A 19,316-nucleotide genomic window follows, 5' to 3' on the forward strand; every position below is an offset into this window, starting at 1 on the left:
TCTTTAACTGCAAGTCTGTAGGCCTATTCTTGCACAGTAGGCCTAAACAGGGTACTTCTCAGAATGAAGGTTTTTTATTAGGATACGTACCTGTGTATGTTAACTGCATTAGTATTCATTTTGAATCATATGGCGAAATCGGGACTTGATCCCTCACCCCCTCGTCAACAGCCAATCAGAAAGGAGGAGAGGAGGGAGGAGGAAGTTTGTGCTCAATGCACAGGAAGTATGGGGGAAGTGCTTTATTTTCCTCCCTCAGATAGTGGGCCTTTGAGATTATGCTCCCGTCGAATCTGGGGGTGTGGATGGAAACTTGAGGCAGTCCACTGCACCCCCGAGGAGCCTATACTTTGTACTGCATCCAAGGAAAGCAGAAGAACTGCTACACAATGCATCTGTTTTTCCATTCAGAAGCGTGGGGTCGTTGCGTTTAGGAGATAGATTGCTGAATAGGAAATAGATGATTCTTCTTATTACTTTCTTCGTACAATTTATTACATGTATTTAATGTTACGTTGATGATACTATCATTCTGCATTAATAGAAATGTAGCCTAAGTCTTACTAAGGAAATTAGTGTTTTGTATTGATTTGTATCAAAGAGAGGATAACACTGGCGGTTGGGCTACTCTGCTGTGATTCTTTCTTCGGGGGGAGGAATAAACAAGAATATCAATGAACATAGCCACTTCCCCATTAATTATGAGTCAAATTTCACTAATGTAATTATCCGACTCTGGTGGCAGTGAATTGAATTGCAGGTAGTGAATGAGGGGAAGGAAACAAGATTGTTGGATCATTTCTGTTTCTCCCAGTAGAACGGGCTGTCAATCATCATTCCCTTTACTGAAGATAGGCTATAGATACATTAGTACAACCCAGTTGGCATATGAATATTGTTTACCGTTTTGCTTTTGTGAAATTAGAGCAATTGTTGATGCAGAATTCAACTTGGCCAGATTCCTCACCGTAATAGACCTACAGAGGTTCCTTGCAAACTCTCTTTTAGTCACAACTTTTTATAGCAATGCAATGTTAATGCTGTAATAAAATTAACTTGTGGAGGTGAAGTAGTTGCCTCATTAAACGTCCTGCAGTTTAAAGATCTGATAGCCTCCAGAAACAAGAAATCTGCTTTCACAACCTTGAGTTCTAACACTAGTCCAGCAGGAAAACATCAAAAGGCAGATATGTGACTGCACATTGAAACAAGCTCAGATGACTAATGATCAGGTTAGTCTAGGATGTGTGTGTGTGTGCGTGCGTGTGTGTGCGTGCGTGTGTGTGCGCGGCGTTGTTAGTGCTGCAGCACACGGTGATCCAGAGAATGTTCTGTACAACTGAGCCTCTCGAACAGGAAGTGGTTTACCTGATTACATAACACACACAAAGAGGTAGAGGTTCTGGAGACTTGCCAGAGCCGCCACTCCCTGCCTGCTCCTCCTCGACTCCTGGCATAGTAAGTGATGTCACCGCAGCTGGGCGGAAAGGAAGTGAAGCAATCAGCGAAGCATTTTAACAATATCATAAACGACCTCCTCACTCATCCCATTGACATCCTCAGAAACCACTCCCTCTGCATCTTATGTAAAGTGACGGTACTGTCATTCTCGATGAGTCAAACGTGCATCAGGTGTGACGGAAGAAACGGCGCATCCGGTACAATTTAGCTACTTGTGGGTTTTTGATGTAGTATTTCCACATTTGGATCTCATGAAGGATTGTAATGGAATGATGTCTGACTAGGGCCAACGTATTGGAGTAGTTCTCAGATCCATGTAGAGGCAGATGATTGCATCATTTGCACCAAAGTTTGTTTTCAATTTCGACTGTTCATCTGGCATTCGTTATAAATCCATGATTCTCTCATAATCACGAGCGTGGTGTTATTCTAACCGCTGAAGGCTGCATCTGAAATGACGCACTTTATTTGGGGTTTCTTCTTGTCGTGGCGTACGCAGTAAGTCGTTTTATGGTGGTGTAATGTCAGGTCGTTTAGAGCACCGCCTGGGTCTGCCATAAAACTGTTGATGAAATCAGTAGGCAAATACAGTGCAATGTTTACCATGGCTTACACACACACACACACACACACACTTTTTCTTCAGACTGAATATACCACTGACATATAAGAAGATTTTTATTTGTTTATTTATTTCACCTTTATTTAACCAGGTAGGCCAGTTGAGAACAAGTTCACATTTACAACTACGACCTGGCCAAGATAAAGCAAAGCAGTGTGACAAAAACAACAACACAGGGTTACACATAAACAAACGTACAGTCAATAACACCATTGAAAAGAAAAATTGAAAAAGGGAAAACCTCTCCATGAGAGAAGGGCAACGGTGACGAGACACATGGTCAGGTTTTAGGCCTGATTGTAGCCGAACGTGTAGTTTGATATTGGAAGTGATGCTTATGGCACACAACAGTAATCATATGATATCACTCCCTATGACGATCTATCTGGGATGTCAAATGATGGTTAATACGTTAATGCATTACCTCTCTGTATACTGTATATAGACAGGTTGTGATGTTTTTGGTTTATTCCTCTTCGGCCTTTCCGTCAGTCATAATTGAGTTAATTACATTTATTAAATCTCACATCATGGCTCTCCTAATTAAAACAAAAGAGGCAGCTTTCTACAGTAGCATCCTGAGTCTGCCTCTGTTGCTAGGGGTTAGGAGGTTTGGGTCTGCCTCTATTGCCACAGAGTTAGGGCGTTAGCCTGCATCCCAAATAGCACCCTGTTCCCTGTGTAGTGCACTACTTTGGACCAGAGCAGTGCATTCTAAATGGAATAGGGTGCCATTTGGGACGCACCCTTGGGCCAGTGCAGTGGATGATAAGGGTTCATGTCAGGGTGTCCCCTCAGGGACTTGTTAATGAGGACTAGAACGTAAGGGCTTCACCAAGGAACACAGCTGTTCAAGGTCCTATACTCTCTCTCTGATTGGCCCCATCGCTAGCCTGGTCCCAGATCTGTTTGTGCTATATTGCCAGCTCCTATGTTTTCAGCGAGACAATGACCAGATAAATTGGAAAGACAGCACAAACAGATCTGGGACCAGGCTAGCTTATGTCAACTGATCACAAGAGCTAGTAATAACAAACAAGTGAAGTGTACCATGGAAGGAGTAAATAAATAGAGTAAAATATTACTTTGACATTTGTGTTGCCAGTTCCATTATGAAGTTCCATATGGCATCATTTCAAGAGGACAAGCTTTGTTAGAATAATACTCCTTAGTAATGATAGGTTTATTTCCTCCATTCTTGGAAATGAAAAGGCCAGTGTATAAGAGCATAGTGTTGTGTTAGTAAGGTGTGTCTTATGCTGAGGCTGCTTCTTGAGTTCTGGAGCGTGTTCTGACTTTGCTGTCAGGACCAGGCATGTTTAGGAATGTATTCCTAGGAACACTACAACAACAGAAGGTAACCAGGTTCCCATCCAACCATTTAATGCGAGTAAAGAACATGTCTGATAAAAAAAAAATGTCATGACAGGCCTGATGGAAACAGAATTTTTCTGTAAACTTTCCAAGTGTCGACAAAACAAAATACGCTAGACAAGGTGGGATCTTTTTTGCGGATTTTAGAATCTTCGCATGACAACCTGTCGCCAATTGGATGGAAACCTAGATACTGACTTGAATTTGAGGAAGATACATTTTCTGTTTGTCCCAAAGCTCTTAGTCTGACACCAGGGATACATTTACCAGAATGTAAAGTAAAGTAGTGTCGCTCTTGCTCAACCACGACCATAGTTTTGCTCGAGTGATTGGTTAGAATGCTGCTTATTGAGTGTGAAGTGTTGTGGTGCAGAGGGTCCCTGGTTCGAGCCCAGGCTACTCTGTTTGTTCAAATTAGATTTTATTCCACATTTAACTATGTACTGTACAGTCGTCTATAGTTGATCACTTGTGGTCTTTAATGTGTGATGGTGCTTGGGAAACCACGCATCTTTCCTCATGTGGATCGAATCCCCAAGCTGACAAAGTCAAAATCTGTTTGTTCTTTAACTGACTTGCCTAGTTAAATAAAGGTTCAATTAAATCAAATCTGCCCCTGATTCACAGTATCACAGTCAGTCTCAACAGCCTGTCAGACCAGCTCAAGGGACAGACAGACAGAATGAACAGGAAGTCAGTAAGGTGACCTGTTTCCTCCAGACCCACATTCTCCTCAGACAGTCTCTACTACTATGTAAAGGATCCTCTTGTCTTCCTCTGCATACGTATCGCTAATACTGCCTCCTTGCCTTTGCTTATCTGAGCACGGGTTATGTAAGAGTAGATTACAGCATTATCAGCCTTTTATCGTAGGCGTTTGTTGTCCTGGCTCGCTCAATGGCTCTATTGTTGGTGCTAGAGCCTGTGTGTACATACATGTTATCAGCACTTGGAAGAGCCTGAGACATTTTTTTAATTGTGCCAAGAATGGGAGTTGTATTCCAATATGGCTCCAGCTTTAATTTCCACAAATGTCTTAAAGGTCCTGAAAATAGCCTTTTTAGTGACTAAAATATCACCCATTATATATTTTGGGGAGGTATAGAAATGCTATAAAACAAAACTTTTTCTTTCATGGCTAACAACCAATGAATTTTGAAAAGACAAGCTGAGTGGACGAAACGTTTATATTCATGAGCTGGCCTTGACTGAGAGCTCTTTGAAACACATTTTTACATTTTAGTCATTTAGCAGACGCTCTTATCCAGAGCGACTTACAGTAGTGAATGCATACATTTCATACATTTAATTTCATGCATTTAAAAAAATATATATATATATATATATTTTAAATTTGTTTTGTACTGGCCCCACCTTTGTCAAGAAACTTGGATGCATAATTGCAGTAAAATCATCTCAATCATATTTGGTGACACACAAAGCAACTCAAACAACATTGAAATTGCATCAATTATGTATTTTTTTTATATACAGTTGAAGTCGGAAGTTTACATACACCTTAGCCAAATACATTTAAACTCAGTATTTCACAATTCCTGACATTTAATCCAAGTAAAAAATCCCTGTTTTAGGTCAGTTAGGATCACCACTTTATTTTAAGAATGTGAAATGTCAGAATAATAGTAGAGAGAATGATTTATTTCACCTTTTATTTCTTTCATCACATTCCCAGTGGGTCATAAGTTTGCATACACTCAATTAGTATTTGGTAGCTTTGCCTTTCAATTGTTTAACTTGGGTCAAACGTTTTGGGTAGCCTTCCACAAGCTTCCCACAATAAGTTGGGTGAATTTTGGCCCATTCCTCCTGACAGAGCTGGTGTAACTGAGTCAGGTTTGTAGGCCTCATTGCTCGCACACACTTTTTCAGTTCTGCCCACACATTGTCTATAGGATTGAAGTCAGGGCTTTGTGATGGCCACTCCAATACCTTGACTTTGTCATCCTTAAGCCATTTTGCCACAACTTTGGAAGTATGCTTGGGGTCATTGTCCATTTTGAAGAACCATTTGCGACCAAGCTTTAACTTCCTGACTGATGTCTTGAGATGTTTCTTCAATATATCCACATAATTTTCCTTCCTCATGACGCCATCTATTTTGTGAAGTGCACCAGTCCCTCCTGCAGCAAAGCACCCCCACAACATGATGCTGCCACCCCGTGCTTCAAGGTTGGGATGGTGTTCTTCAGCTTGCAAGCATCCCCCTTTTTCCTCCAAACATAACGATGGTCATTATGGCCAAACATTTCTATTTTTGTTTCATCAGACCAGAGGACATTTCTCCAAAAAGTACGATCTTTGTTCCCATGTGCAGTTGCAAACCGTAGTCTGGCTTTTTTATGGCGGTTTTGGAGCAGTGGCTTCTTCCTTGCTGAGCGTCCTTTCAGGTTATGTTGACATAGGACTAATTTTACTGTGGATATAGATACTTTTGTACCTGTTTCCTCCAGCATCTTCACAAGGTCCTTTGCTGTTGTTCTGGGATTGATTAGGACTTTTCGCACCAAAGTACGGTCATCTCTAGGAGACAGAACGCGTCTCCTTCCTGAGTGTTATGACGGCAGCGTGGGTCCATGGTGTTTATTCTTGCGTACTATTGTTAGTACAGATGAAAGTGGTACCTTCAGGCGTTTGGAAATTGCTCCCAAGGATGAACCAGACTTGTGGAGTTCTACATTTTTTTTTCTGAGGTCTTGGCTGATTTCTTTTGATTTTCCCATGATGTCAAGCAAAGAGGCACTGAGTTTGAAGGTAGGCCTTGAAATACATCCACAGGTACACCTCCAACTGACTCAAATGATGTTAATTAGCCTATCAGACGCTTCTAAAGCCATGACATAATTTTCTGGAATTTTTCAAGCCTGTTTAAAGGCACAGTCAACTTAGTGTATGTAAACTTCTGACCCACTGGAATTGTGATACAGTGAATTATAAGTTAAATAGTCTGTCTGTAAACAATTGTTGGAAAAATTACTTGTCATGCACAAAGTAGATGCCCTAACCGACTTGCCAAAACTATAGTTTGTTAACAAGAATTTTGTGGAGCGTTTGAAAAACAAGTTTTAATGACTCCAACCTAAGTGCATGTAAACTTCCGACTTCAACTGTATATATACATCTCCCGTTTGTCATGTCTCTTGGGAGATGGTTCACAGCTGCACTGACAGATGTGTTAACTTGACAACTGTGTCGGTGTTTTGAATGACCTTTCCCCCCATTTTGTTCCATGCTGGCTGAAGACCTAGCTAGCCAGTAACTAGCTAACACCAGACACAGATGAAAGGGGAGACATAAGTATCTTTGCCATAGATGAATAGTGTACATGTTTTATTGAATTTGATGGCTCCCTACAGTCAAATTTAGGCACCAGTAGAGTAGCCATCTAGCTATATAAACCATACCCCTCCGCAAACATGCCTTCTCCGATGTTGGCAATATTTATTTAAATTAGATAAGAGAATATTGTACCATTGGTGTATTAAAATGAGAGTTAGGGTGATGTCACCCTATCCCCTTAGTAATCCCGCCTCCTGAATCCAAGTGATTGACATGGAGGAGGGTGTATCTCCCTCCAGCTCCCTGACAGGTTCATTGTCAGTTACAGAGGGGACCAGTAACTTTATGATCAAACTTCATCAATGTAGAAGCAACAGTCATTTTTCATACTTTGGTCATCATACTTTGATCTGGTTTCATCCAAATATCAACCAATTTCATGAAAAACATGATTTTGACTGTTCAATACCTTTAAATAATCATTGTTATCTAACTCCAAAACCTGTCGGCTCATAAACTTCAGAAGATGCCGCATTCATGGACCGATAACGTCCCTTTAATGTTGCCAATATTCTTCGTTGTGACAAGGAGATGAGTGGAACAGATAATAATCCCCATGAAACGCCTGTTTGTGAAGAGGAACTCAAAATATTTCTGCACAGAGTTGACACGGTGCAGAAACTCAAGGCTTTTGTTTTAACTATCCAGAATAGCAATGGAAAGAGTCTGGGCCAAGATAAATATGGTCGGCCAGCTCAGAGCACACAGCGACTCATGAGTAAGCGCCAGCATCGTAGGCATCAATTCCCCATTCTAGATTCATTCCAGCTCAGCTATTTAATGCTATTGAATGAACCAAAGTATGACTGTGCACAGCACAGCTCACACCTACAAACAAAGAAACAAGACAACTTAAGCTCCGCTGACACACGTGTGTGGAGAGAGGCAGAAGTGAATCAGAGAGTCGGTGTACTTTGTTGTCTTGGGTATGCCAGTGTACATTTTAACAGTGACTATGCATGATGAATATCACTATCCATGTAAGGGTGCTTGGTAGCTAAGATATTCCTGTCTGGATCAAGGCAGCAGTTTCTCCATGTTCATTGTGAAATTCAAGTACAGTCACTTTTCACTCAGGTGTTCTGTCTTCTCCTTTCCTGGATGATTTCTAATCATCTTCTCCTCTACCCCCCCAGTATGCCAGGGCATCACTAACCGGTTCAGCCTTCTGGGGTCAAAAGAGGGCCACTACTTGAACATGGTCAAGACCTACAGCAATTGTACCATTGTCCTGGAGAACCTGGAGGTCACACACATGGAAGACCACCATGATCTGTCTTTCCTCAGGGTAAGATAAAAGGAACGTTAGCCTGGTCCCAGACCTGTTTGCGCTGTCTTGTCAGCTCCTATGAACAACGACCATAGGAGATGTCAAGATGGCACAAACAGTTCTGGGATCAGGCTACAGGTAAGGAACCCCTTTGTTTGGAGAAAGCATTGGAGAAAGCATTACTGGATGAAAACATCACAGCTGCAAAAAAAAATGTCTCACAAGCTTGTTTTAACATGGTCCAAAGCTATTTCAACGGGTAAGCTGTCCAAAACACCTCAATAGAGCCTTATAGCTTCAGTTGAGATAGTCTCTTAGGTTGCGCTCATACTTGAGACTAGGTTCAGTGGGTTACCGGTGGTAACCTTCTGTGAACCTTGTCTAGCTATGAGGTTATAGACAGGTGAAAACCAGTAGGACCTGAGCTGGAGCCTCTAGGTCTGAAGTTGTTCACCCCTGGCATAGTGTGTGAAGACAAGACCTAACCCAAATGTTTCCTTGTTTGTCCACAGTCCATTCAGGAGGTGGGTGGCTATGTTCTGATTGCCCTCAACACAGCCAACAGGATTCCCCTGGACAACCTGCGCATCATCCGAGGCCACACTCTCTACAACGATGGCTTTGCCCTGGCTGTGTTGATGAACCATAACAAGTCAATGGGAGCAGGCACCACCGAGCTATCTCTGACCAGCCTCACAGGTCAGTCTCTCGGCCTGTCCCTGCTCTGCCCAGGCAGACTCTGTACCCAGCCGCATCATGAGGGTTAGGGTTGTGATTGAGGCTATGGTTAGGGCTTAACCAGGTTGTGTCCATAAAGCAAGGGTTGTGATTGAGGCTCTGGTTAGGTTTGAACCAGGATGTGAACATGAAGCTAGGGTTAGGGTTGAGGCTAGGGTTAGGTTTGAACCAGGATGTGGACACGAAACTGGGGTTAGGGTTGAGGGTTAGGGTTAGGTTTGAACCAGGATGTGGACTTGAAGCTAGGATTAGGGTTGAGGCTAGGGTTAGGTTTGAACCAGGATGTGTACATGAAGCTAGGGTTAGGGTTGAGGCTAGGGTTAGGTTTGAACCAGGATGTGTACATGAAGCTAGGATTAGGGTTGAGGCTAGGGTTAGGTTTGAACCAGGATGTGTACATGAAGCTAGGGTTAGGGTTGAGGCTAGGGTTAGGTTTGAACCAGGATGTGGAAATGAAGCTGGGGTTAGCGTTGAACCAGGATGTGAACATGAAGCTAGGGGTAGGGTTGAGGCTAGGGTTAGGTTTGAACCAGGATGTGGACATGAAGCTAGGGTTAGGGTTGAGGCTAGGGTTAGGTTTGAACCAGGATGTGGAAATGAAGCTAGGGTTAGGGTTGAACCAGGATGTGAACATGAAGCTAGGGTTAGAGTTGAACCAGGATGTGAACATGAAGCTAGGGTTAGGGTTGAGGCTAGGGTTAGGGTTGAACCAGGATGTGAACATGAAGCTAGGGTTAGGGTTGAACCAGGATGTGCACATGAAGCTAGGGTTAGGTTTGAGGCTAGGGTTAGGGTTGAACCAGGATGTGAACATGAAGCTAGGTTTAGGGTTGAGGCTAGGGTTAGGTTTGAACCAAGATGTGGACACGAAGCTAGGGTTAGCGTTGAGGCTAGGGTTAGGTTTGAACCAGGATGTGGACATGAGGCTAGGGTTAGGGTTGAGGCTAGGGTTAGGTTTGAACCAAGATGTGGACACGAAGCTAGGATTAGGGTTGAACCAGGATGTGAACATGAAGCTAGGGTTAGGGTTGAACCAGGATGTGAACATGAAGCTAGGGTTAGGGTTGAGGCTAGGGTTAGGGTTGAACCAGGATGTGAACATGAAGCTAGGTTTAGGGTTGAGGCTAGGGTTAGGGTTGAACCAGGATGTGAACATGAAGCTAGGTTTAGGGTTGAGGCTAGGGTTAGGGTTGAACCAGGATGTGGACATGAAGCTAGGGTTAGGATTGAGGCTAGAGTTAGGGTTGAACCAGGATGTGAACATGAAGCTAGGGTTAGGGTTGAGGCTAGGGTTAGGTTTGAACCAGGATGTGGACACGAAGCTGGTTTAGGGTTGAGGCTAGGGTTAGGTTTGAACCAGGATGTGAACAAGAAGCTAGGGTTAGGGTTGAGGCTAGGGTTAGGGTTGAACCAGGATGTGGACATGAAGCTAGGGATAGGGTTGAGGCTAGGGTTAGGGTTGAACCAGGATGTGGACATGAAGCTAGGGATAGGGTTGAGGCTAGGGTTAGGGTTGAACCAGGATGTGAACATGAAGCTAGGGTTAGGGTTGAACCATGATGTGGACACGAAGCTAGGGATAGGGTTGAACCAGGATGTGGACATGAAGCTGGGGTTAGGGTTGAGGCTAGGGTTAGGGTTGAACCAAGATGTGGACACGAAGCTGGGGTTAGGGTTGAGGCTAGGGTTAGGGTTGCTTTTGGAGTAAGGTTATCTACACCGTTTTATTACATTGATTAATTCACATCAACATCCATCTGAAAATAAACGCATCTCTCTCCGTTATCCAGAGATCCTGAAAGGAGGAGTGAAGTTCTCAGGCAACCAGCTGTGTAACGTGGAGACGATCCAGTGGTTGGACATCGTGGACATTGACAGCAAACCCAACATGCAGTTACCTGAACCCAACAGAAATCGTCTCTGTAAGGAGCTCCTGTTACAGCACATTAAACAATGCGTCACATAAATGCACCTACCATAATCCCATTCAATGATTTGTGTTTTTATACACCCTTGAGGCTAGATTTGTTCATGTTGTTAGATATTAACAGGAAGCTGCTTCACCCAGCGCAGCCAACAGTTTAGTCATGTTTAACTTTCAACTAATCAAATACTCCAACTTTGCTTTATTGAACATTAAAATACCGAAGTACACTATACAGTATTAAAGTACACTGAAGTTGCAGAGTTCTTGAACTATTATTTTAATATATTTTCTGTAGGTAAAAAATGTGATCCTGGATGCTTCAATGGTTCATGTTGGGCGCCCGGCCCAGAACACTGCCAGACATGTAAGTCTGTAAACCATACTCTAATATTGTTGAAACGTATACCCGTAAGACAAAAACAAGGGCATAGTTGTATGATATCATAACTGGCACTTGCACATTACTGATGCTGTTTTCCTTCCGTCTAGTGACGAAGCTAAACTGTGCCCAGCAGTGCTCTAAGAGGTGTAAGGGTCCGTCTCCCATCGACTGCTGCAACGAACACTGTGCTGCTGGCTGCACTGGACCCAGACCTACAGACTGTCTGGTGAGAGACCCTAACCATAACCCTAACCCATCTTCACACTGTATCTGACCCAGACCTACAGACTGTCTGGTGAGAGACCCTAACCATAACCCTAACCCATCTTCACACTGTATCTGACCCAGACCTACAGACTGTCTGGTGAGAGACCCTAACCATAACCCTAACTCATCTTCACACTGTATCTGACCCAGACCTACAGACTGTCTGGTGAGAGACCCTAACCATAACCCTAACCCATCTTCACACTGTATCTGACCCAGACCTAGAGTGGCTGGTGAGAGACCCTAACCATAACCCTAACTCATCTTCACACTGTATCTGACCCAGACCTACAGACTGTCTGGTGAGAGACCCTAACCATAACCCTAACCCATCTTCACACTGTATCTGACCCAGACCTAGAGTGGCTGGTGAGAGACCCTAACCATAACCCTAACCCATCTTCACACTGTATCTGACCCAGACCTACAGACTGTCTGGTGAGAGACCCTAACCATAACCCTAACCCATCTTCACACTGTATCTGACCCAGACCTAGAGTGGCTGGTGAGAGACAGACCGACAGACAGACACGCCACTTTCAAGTGACCTGACCAGAAAGAGAGAGACAGATTCCACCTTCACATTGTACTGGCGTCATAGGGTGGGACAGGAGTGACCGTGAACGATTCTGGGCTTTAGTTAGGCTTTAAGTAGGGTCCAGAGTTTCCCCTGGTCAGGTCACGTGGTCTGAAAAAACCCTGGCTAGTCATAGGTCAAGAATGACATCTCTCACATATACTACATATACTAGGCCGTCTTTGTAAAAATGTGTTCTTACATTTACATTATTTAGCAGACGCTCTTATCCAGAGCGACTTACAGTAGTGAATACATACATTTCATAATATATTTATTTATTTATTTTTGTTTTTGTACTGGCCCCCGTGGGAGTCGAACCCACAACCCTGGCATTGCACACACCATGCTCTACCAACTGAGCCACAGGGAACCTAACTCTTAACTGACTTGCCTAGTTAAATAAAGGTTAAATAAAATAAATAAATAAAAAATAAAAAATCTTCTTTTCATTATTTCTTTTTATTTCTTCACCCAATAAATGTGTTAGGAAACAGACACACACTGCATTTCACATTTCACACATCATTATTTCTGTCTTATAATGTTCCCTTTTGTCTTATTGGCTGGTGACCAACATACTGTACACCAGTAACACTGTTTTCTATCCACTTTATGATTGAAACCACATTGTATCCGGTGACCCTTTGGATCACTGATTAAACCCTGCTTTTTGACAGTGCCTTGAGAATCAGGCTTAGTCCCCGGCTGGGAAGCTAAGCCGGCGTCACCCATTCCTCTCTGGCTAAGCTGAGCCGTGAAATAGCAATGCAGTGTTATAATCTGTGCATACGGGTCTGTTATGGTCCTATTGCTCTGTCAATGATGGCTGGGACGTATTTATTAGGACATGTAACATTTTAAAACATTTTGCAACGGAAACAAGCGTTTCTTATTGGACGGGTTCAGGTAGTCCATTTCCTGTTTGTCTGTTATCTTTGGTTTGTTGCTAAATGAACATGGCCCTGTTTGGTGCCGTAGGCCTGCCGGGACTTTCAGGATGACGGGACGTGTAAAGACTCGTGTCCGCGCCTCCTGCTCTACGACCGCAACCTTCACCAACTAGTCAACAACCCAGACGGGAAGTACAACTTCGGGGCCACCTGCGTCAAGACCTGCCCTCGTAAGAAAACCCCCATGTCCCATCCATATCCCCTTATGACCTCTTCTATGAGGCTACTGTATATGATAAAGGATATAAGGATTCATTCGAAGCTTTGTACACAGAGAGAGGGTTTCAACTGAGACTACAGAGAACACATATGAGTCTTTCTTGACATTCAGTGATGTGTAACGTTCAGAGATGATATGCTGGTGTGCTGAACGAGGAGGTGATCCCTCTATGCCAGTGTTTCCCAACTCCAGTCCACCAGTACCCCTAACAGCACACGTTTGTTGTAGCCCCGGACAAACTCGCCTGATTCAACTCATTGGGGACTTGATTATTAGTTGATAAGTAGAATCAGCTGAGTTTGTCCGGGGGCCACAACACAAATGTGTGCTGTTGGGGGAGGGGGGGGGGGGGGGGGTCAAGGACTGGAGTTGGAAACCGCTGGCCTATAGGCTGGTGTATTACTCTAGGTCAGTCAGTCTGTGCCAGTCTCTCTGAGTTGAATCAGAAACTGCATAAACGAGGAGGGAAAAAAAAGGATTTAGGTTCAGGGAGTGCTAATACTCCAGCTGCCTCCACTTTCTCCAGGCTGTTAGAATCAGCTCTCAGACACTGGCATGCATACAATACTGTCCTATACAGTACACAATACTGTCCTATACAGTACACAATGCATTACGTAGATTTGTTATATATATATATTTTTTTTCTTCACCTCAGATAACTATGTGGTGACAGACCATGGAGCGTGCGTTCGGACGTGCAGTGGTGACACGTACGAAGTGGACGAGGGAGGGGTCAGGAAGTGCAAGAAGTGTGATGGACTGTGTCCCAAAGGTACAGTTGATACTGCCACAACTTCTAACGTTACTTTACATCCTCATGGCAGGGGATGATGACACTGCCTGAATGTGCCTCTCTGTAACACGGAAAGTTCACCCCAGAGTGTTATTCCGCAAAGATGCACTGGAGAGTTGTGTTCAATACAATTTTATTTCCAATAGGAGATTTTCTGATTCTTGAATTGGAATTGAATTTGACTTCTTGAATACAAAATGTGTTTTACCCTGCTGTACTGCGTTCGTTTTCTGGCTTGTGATTTCTCAAACATTTTAGTACGGGCAAAGAAATTAGAAGCCACGTTTGTTTTTATTAACGTATTACTAATGTTCACAGTTTGCAATGGACTTGGAATGGGGAATCTTGACAAAATTCTGTCAGTCAACGCCACCAACATTGACACGTTCAAAAACTGCACCAAAATCAATGGGAACATTGCTATTATCTACACGTCTATCCATGGGTAAGTGTTAAGAACATATAGAATCAGACCTAAGAGACTGTAGAGTAAGACCTGACTCGTTTTTTTTACATCACACATAATGTGTTGTATTTGTATTTGTGAATATGGCAGATACATTTCACAGTTCTTGCTATTCACAGGGACCCATTTACCAAAGCACCAAAGATGGATCCTGCCAAGCTAGACGTTTTCAAGACGGTCAGAGAAATCACTGGTAAGAGGCAGTGCAGACCAGTCTATTAGCTATACTAAAAGGTTATCAAAAGAGCCATGCTGTTGATTATTCTACGTTCAAATGTATTTGAATTGTCTTTCTTTTTTCTTTTTTTTATTCTAAAAAAACAAACATCCAGGCTACCTGCTGATTCAGAACTGGCCAGAGAACATGACATCTCTCAGTCCCTTTGAAAACCTGGAGATTATTAGAGGACGGACCAAACAGTAAGATCACTGTTCAGTCTCCGCATCTATTATAGAGTGGCAGTAGTGAGCTGGTCAAGCCCTTAATAGCCACCTGGAACTTCTAAAAAGGAAGTGTCTCTCTCTCGCTCTCTCTCACTCCCCTCTCCTCTCTCTCCCTCCTCAAGTGGTATGGTGAGCTTGGCCATAACCCAGTTAACCATCACCCACCTGGGTCTTCGCTCGCTGAAGGAGATCAGCGATGGAGACGTGGTCATCACCAAGAACTCCAACCTCTGCTACACCAAGAAACGCCACTGGAAGCAGCTGTTCAAGTCCGACAGGCAGACCATACAGCTGGAGAGCAATGCCCACCCAACCGAATGCGGTAAATCATAAAGTCATTATTTAGTGATGAACATCTTTATTGATGTGTGTGGTCACATAACACCGAAGAAAAAGGAACAGCAGCAAACAGAGCAGTCGCAACAAACACCAACAGTCAACACCATAATGTCACATAAACAACTCAAGCGCATAATAAATGGGTGATAACATGATGTTCTGTGTTTACTAAAACAAAGGTCACATCGAGGTATGTGGCTCTGAGATTAATATTGCCAATCTCTATTGTTGTGGCCATAAAACTGTGAAAGTGTGGGAGAACTAGGAAATGAACGCTAGCTTGTTGCTTGTACAGGGTTGTGTGAAAAGTGAAAAGGATATTTTGAATACTATATATACTTTATGTATTGGTTAAAATAAGGATTTTGTGTTGATATCTATGTGTTTGCAGGGCTGCAGAACAACACGTGTGACACAATGTGTACCAGATATGGCTGCTGGGGACCTGGACCCACCATGTGTTTCGCCTGTCAGGACTACAGCCGAACAGGAAGCTGTGTAGACTCCTGTAACCTACTAGAGGGGTGAGGGAGGATCCCTTGTCTGTTCCCCATTTATACAATTAAAGGGACCTGATTCTGCAAAGCTGAAGCAGTGAAGAAGAGTGAAATTAACTTTTTGTACACTTGGCAAAGAAAACTATTGGCAACTCAAGCTATCAATTGAACATGGGTACTTTACGAGATGCAGTTTTGCATGGAATGAAATAGTAAAATCAGACAGAAGACTTGCCGTCAGGAGTACATGTAAAAGGTTCTTAAGGCAGTAAGGCGGCAATAAATCCAATGCATGAGAAGACAGTCCTCTCGGCTGGAATGGGAGCACTTAACTCATAGATATTTAACTTCGGGAGTCTCCTCTGTCAAACATTGAGCGTCACCTTGCTATGAGGAAAGGGATCAATGCAGCCATCTGCAAATGGAACCACCTAAAATCCAATGTTGAACGAGTAGAAAGCGTAGCCTGGTCCCAGATCTGTTTGTGCTGTCTTAGCAACTCCTTTGGGACAATGACAATAAAGGTTGGCAAGACAGCGCAAGTGGAAATATGCTACATGCTGACATTTTGTCCTCATTCTGCAGGGAGCCACGTGAGACTGAAGTGAATAAGACGTGTGTGGAATGTCACCCTGAGTGTCAGCTCCTCAATGGAACCCAGACCTGCACTGGACCAGTATGTGTGTCTCTTATACTTATTCTATGTCTAAGTATTTGTCTCTATATTATAAACTGGGTGGTTCGAGCCGTGAATGCTGATTGGCTGAAAGGCGCGGTATATCAGGTATACCACGGGTATGACCCCCAATTTCTTTTTACTGCTCTAATTACATTGGTAACCAGTTTATAATAGCAATAAGGCACCTCGGGTTTGTGGTATATGGCCAATATACACGATATGGCCAATATACACTATATGGCCAAAAGTATGTGGACACCTGATTGTCGAAACGTCTCATTCCAAAATCATGGGCATTAATATGAAGTTGGTCCCCCCTTTTGCTGCTATAACAGCCTCCACTCTTCTGGGAAGGCTTTCCACTAGATGTTGGAACATTGCTGCAGGGACTTGCTTCCATTCAGCCACAAGAGCATTAGTGAGGTCGGGCACTGATGTTGGGCGATTAGGCCTGGCTCGCAGTCGGCGAGCCAATTCATTCCAAAGATGTTTGATGGGGTTGAGGTCAGGGCTCTGTGCAGGCCAGTCAAGTTCTTCCACACCAATCTCGACAAACCATTTCTGTATGGACCTCGCTTTGTTGCATGGGGGCATTGTCATACTGAAACAGGAAAGGGCCTTCCCCAAACGGTTGCCACAAGGTGGAAGCACAGAATCATCTAGAATGTCATTGTATGCTGTAGTGTTAAGATTTCCCTTCACTGGAACTACGGGGCCTAGTCTGAACGATGCGAAACAGCCCCAGACCTTGGCCAACTGTAAGTGCTGTTATTTTGAAGAGGAAATGTCTAGGAGCAACAACGGCTCAGCCGCGAAGTGGTAGGCCACACAAGCTCACAGAACGAGACCACAGAGTGTTGCAACTGAGGACAGACAATTTTATGCGCTACGTGCTTATGCACTCATTGGTCCCGTTCTGTGAGCTTGTGTGGCCTACCACTTCACGGCTGAGCCGTTGTTGCTCCTAGACATTTCCACTTCAAAATAACATCACTTACAGTTGACCGGGGAAGCTCTAGCAAGACAGAAATTTGACAAACTGACTTGTAGGAAAGGTGGCATCCTATGATGGTGGCACGTTGAAAGTCGCTGAGCTCTTCAGTAAGTAATCTATGGAGATTGCGTGGCTGTTTGCTCAATTTTATACACCTGTCAGCAACGGGTGTGGATGAACAGCCTAATCCACCAATTTGAAGGGGTGTCCACATACTTTTGTATATATAGTGTACCACGGCTAATGGCTGTATCCAGGCAATCTGCGTTGCGTCGTACATACGAACAGCCCTTGGCCGTGGTATATTGACCATATAGGGGCGACAGATAGCCTGGCGGGGAGGAGCGTTGGGCCAGTAACCGAAAAGTTGTTGGATCAAATCCCAGAGCTGACAAGGTTCTGCTCCTGAGCAAGGTAGTTAACCTACTGTTCCCCGGGCGTTCCCCGGGTTAAATGTGGAAGACGCATTTCAGTTCAATGCATTCAATTGTACAACTGACTAGGTATCCCCCTTTCCCTACCACACCCCCTCATGCCTTATTGCTTAATATACTATGTGTCTCTCCATGCCATGTCCCAGCACAGTAGGCACAATGTATTTCTCTAGCATGCTATTATTATACAATAGTTGTGTCTGTTAAATATAGTATGTCTCTGCACAGTTGTTTTTTTTAGATGTGAACGTAATACAATGTCTTGCTATCCTCTTCTCTCTCTTTCAGGGCCAAGAGCAGTGTATCCAGTGCGCTAACTTCAAAGATGGCAACAACTGTGTCCTGGGGTGCCCTAGAGGGGTGCCAGGGGTGGCAGGGGGCAAGAACACCTTCATCTGGAAATATGCAGATAAGATGAAGGTGTGCCAGCTGTGCCACCACAACTGTACCCAGGGGTAAGTGAAGGAATCTGTCACAACCGCATAAATACCGTAATACACAAATACAGACACGTGCATCCCATTTTAAATGTAAAAAAATGAAATGTCTCAGTAAAAAAATAGATGTAGAGGTAATAGAACGGACACGTGTTCATACGTGCTTTATGTGTTTCCAGATGCACCGGTCCTGGTCTGAAAGGCTGTCAGTCTATAGGGTAAGCAATTGACTCTTATCATGAACAGTAACTTACAATGGTACTGTTCAAATTGTATTCAAACTTAGAAACACTAAGTTCACTAAGCTAATGAACATTTTATCATTTGTATGTTGTTTCTTTTTCTTCTCTGCGTTGTTTGGTTACCACCTGTCTCCCACGCAGTAACTCTGGTCTATCGGTGATCGCGGCTGGTGTGGTGGGTGGGCTGCTTGCCTTCCTCATCATGGGCCTGTCTGTCTTCGTGTTGCTGCGGCGACGCCACATCAAGAGGAAGAGAACCCTGCGAAGACTACTCCAGGAGAGAGAGGTGAGAGACAGACACTGAACCACTGAGCTTTAAGGGCTTTCTACGGATGGAATGTAGTCATCATTGATAGTGCATCAAAGTGAACAGAAAGTAAACCGTCCTTATCCGCATCTATTACTATTCTACAGTTAGTTGAACCGTTGACCCCCAGTGGTGAGGCCCCCAACCAGGCCCTGCTCCGCATTCTCAAAGAGACCGAGTTTAAGAAGATCAAAGTGTTGGGATCAGGGGCCTTCGGCACTGTCTACAAGGTAAATACAAGCGTTAACTTTTTCTCGATTTCGTTCAGAGAACTCCAGTGTCTTGGATTGTACTGTAGTGAAGGAGCATATGGGAATGTGTGTTACGACTGCTTATAAACCAACACCCTTTAACCACATCTACGTCTGTTGTCAATTTTGCAATTAACAGCCACATATTTAACGTACCACATCCGGCATCATAATCCAATCCACAGTAACTACCAGTTAGTTTACCATTCCCACATTCCACTGTAACGAACCAAACCTTTAAGAAATGATTAAAGTACACACATTTTTCTTATGATTATTTAG

The 19,316-nt window shown here is 43.6% G+C and overlaps 1 protein-coding gene across 1 annotated transcript in view; it reads left to right on the top strand.

Moving 5' to 3' along the window:
* LOC115169555 (epidermal growth factor receptor) overlaps window positions 1-19,316 on the top strand; it is a 55,184-nt gene that overhangs the window by 26,775 nt on the left and 9,093 nt on the right. The window contains exons 2-18 of the mRNA XM_029725281.1: window positions 7,951-8,102; window positions 8,597-8,783; window positions 10,613-10,744; window positions 11,045-11,113; window positions 11,239-11,357; window positions 12,957-13,098; window positions 13,807-13,923; window positions 14,263-14,389; window positions 14,530-14,603; window positions 14,743-14,830; window positions 14,977-15,176; window positions 15,585-15,717; window positions 16,276-16,366; window positions 18,086-18,252; window positions 18,414-18,452; window positions 18,618-18,762; window positions 18,891-19,013. Of these exons, the coding sequence (XP_029581141.1) occupies window positions 7,951-8,102; window positions 8,597-8,783; window positions 10,613-10,744; window positions 11,045-11,113; window positions 11,239-11,357; window positions 12,957-13,098; window positions 13,807-13,923; window positions 14,263-14,389; window positions 14,530-14,603; window positions 14,743-14,830; window positions 14,977-15,176; window positions 15,585-15,717; window positions 16,276-16,366; window positions 18,086-18,252; window positions 18,414-18,452; window positions 18,618-18,762; window positions 18,891-19,013 (2,105 nt within the window). The remainder of the gene's footprint in view (window positions 1-7,950; window positions 8,103-8,596; window positions 8,784-10,612; window positions 10,745-11,044; window positions 11,114-11,238; window positions 11,358-12,956; window positions 13,099-13,806; window positions 13,924-14,262; window positions 14,390-14,529; window positions 14,604-14,742; window positions 14,831-14,976; window positions 15,177-15,584; window positions 15,718-16,275; window positions 16,367-18,085; window positions 18,253-18,413; window positions 18,453-18,617; window positions 18,763-18,890; window positions 19,014-19,316) is intronic.

The sequence above is a fragment of the Salmo trutta genome, chromosome 31, assembly GCF_901001165.1.
Source record: "Salmo trutta chromosome 31, fSalTru1.1, whole genome shotgun sequence".
Lineage (NCBI taxonomy): Eukaryota > Metazoa > Chordata > Actinopteri > Salmoniformes > Salmonidae > Salmo > Salmo trutta.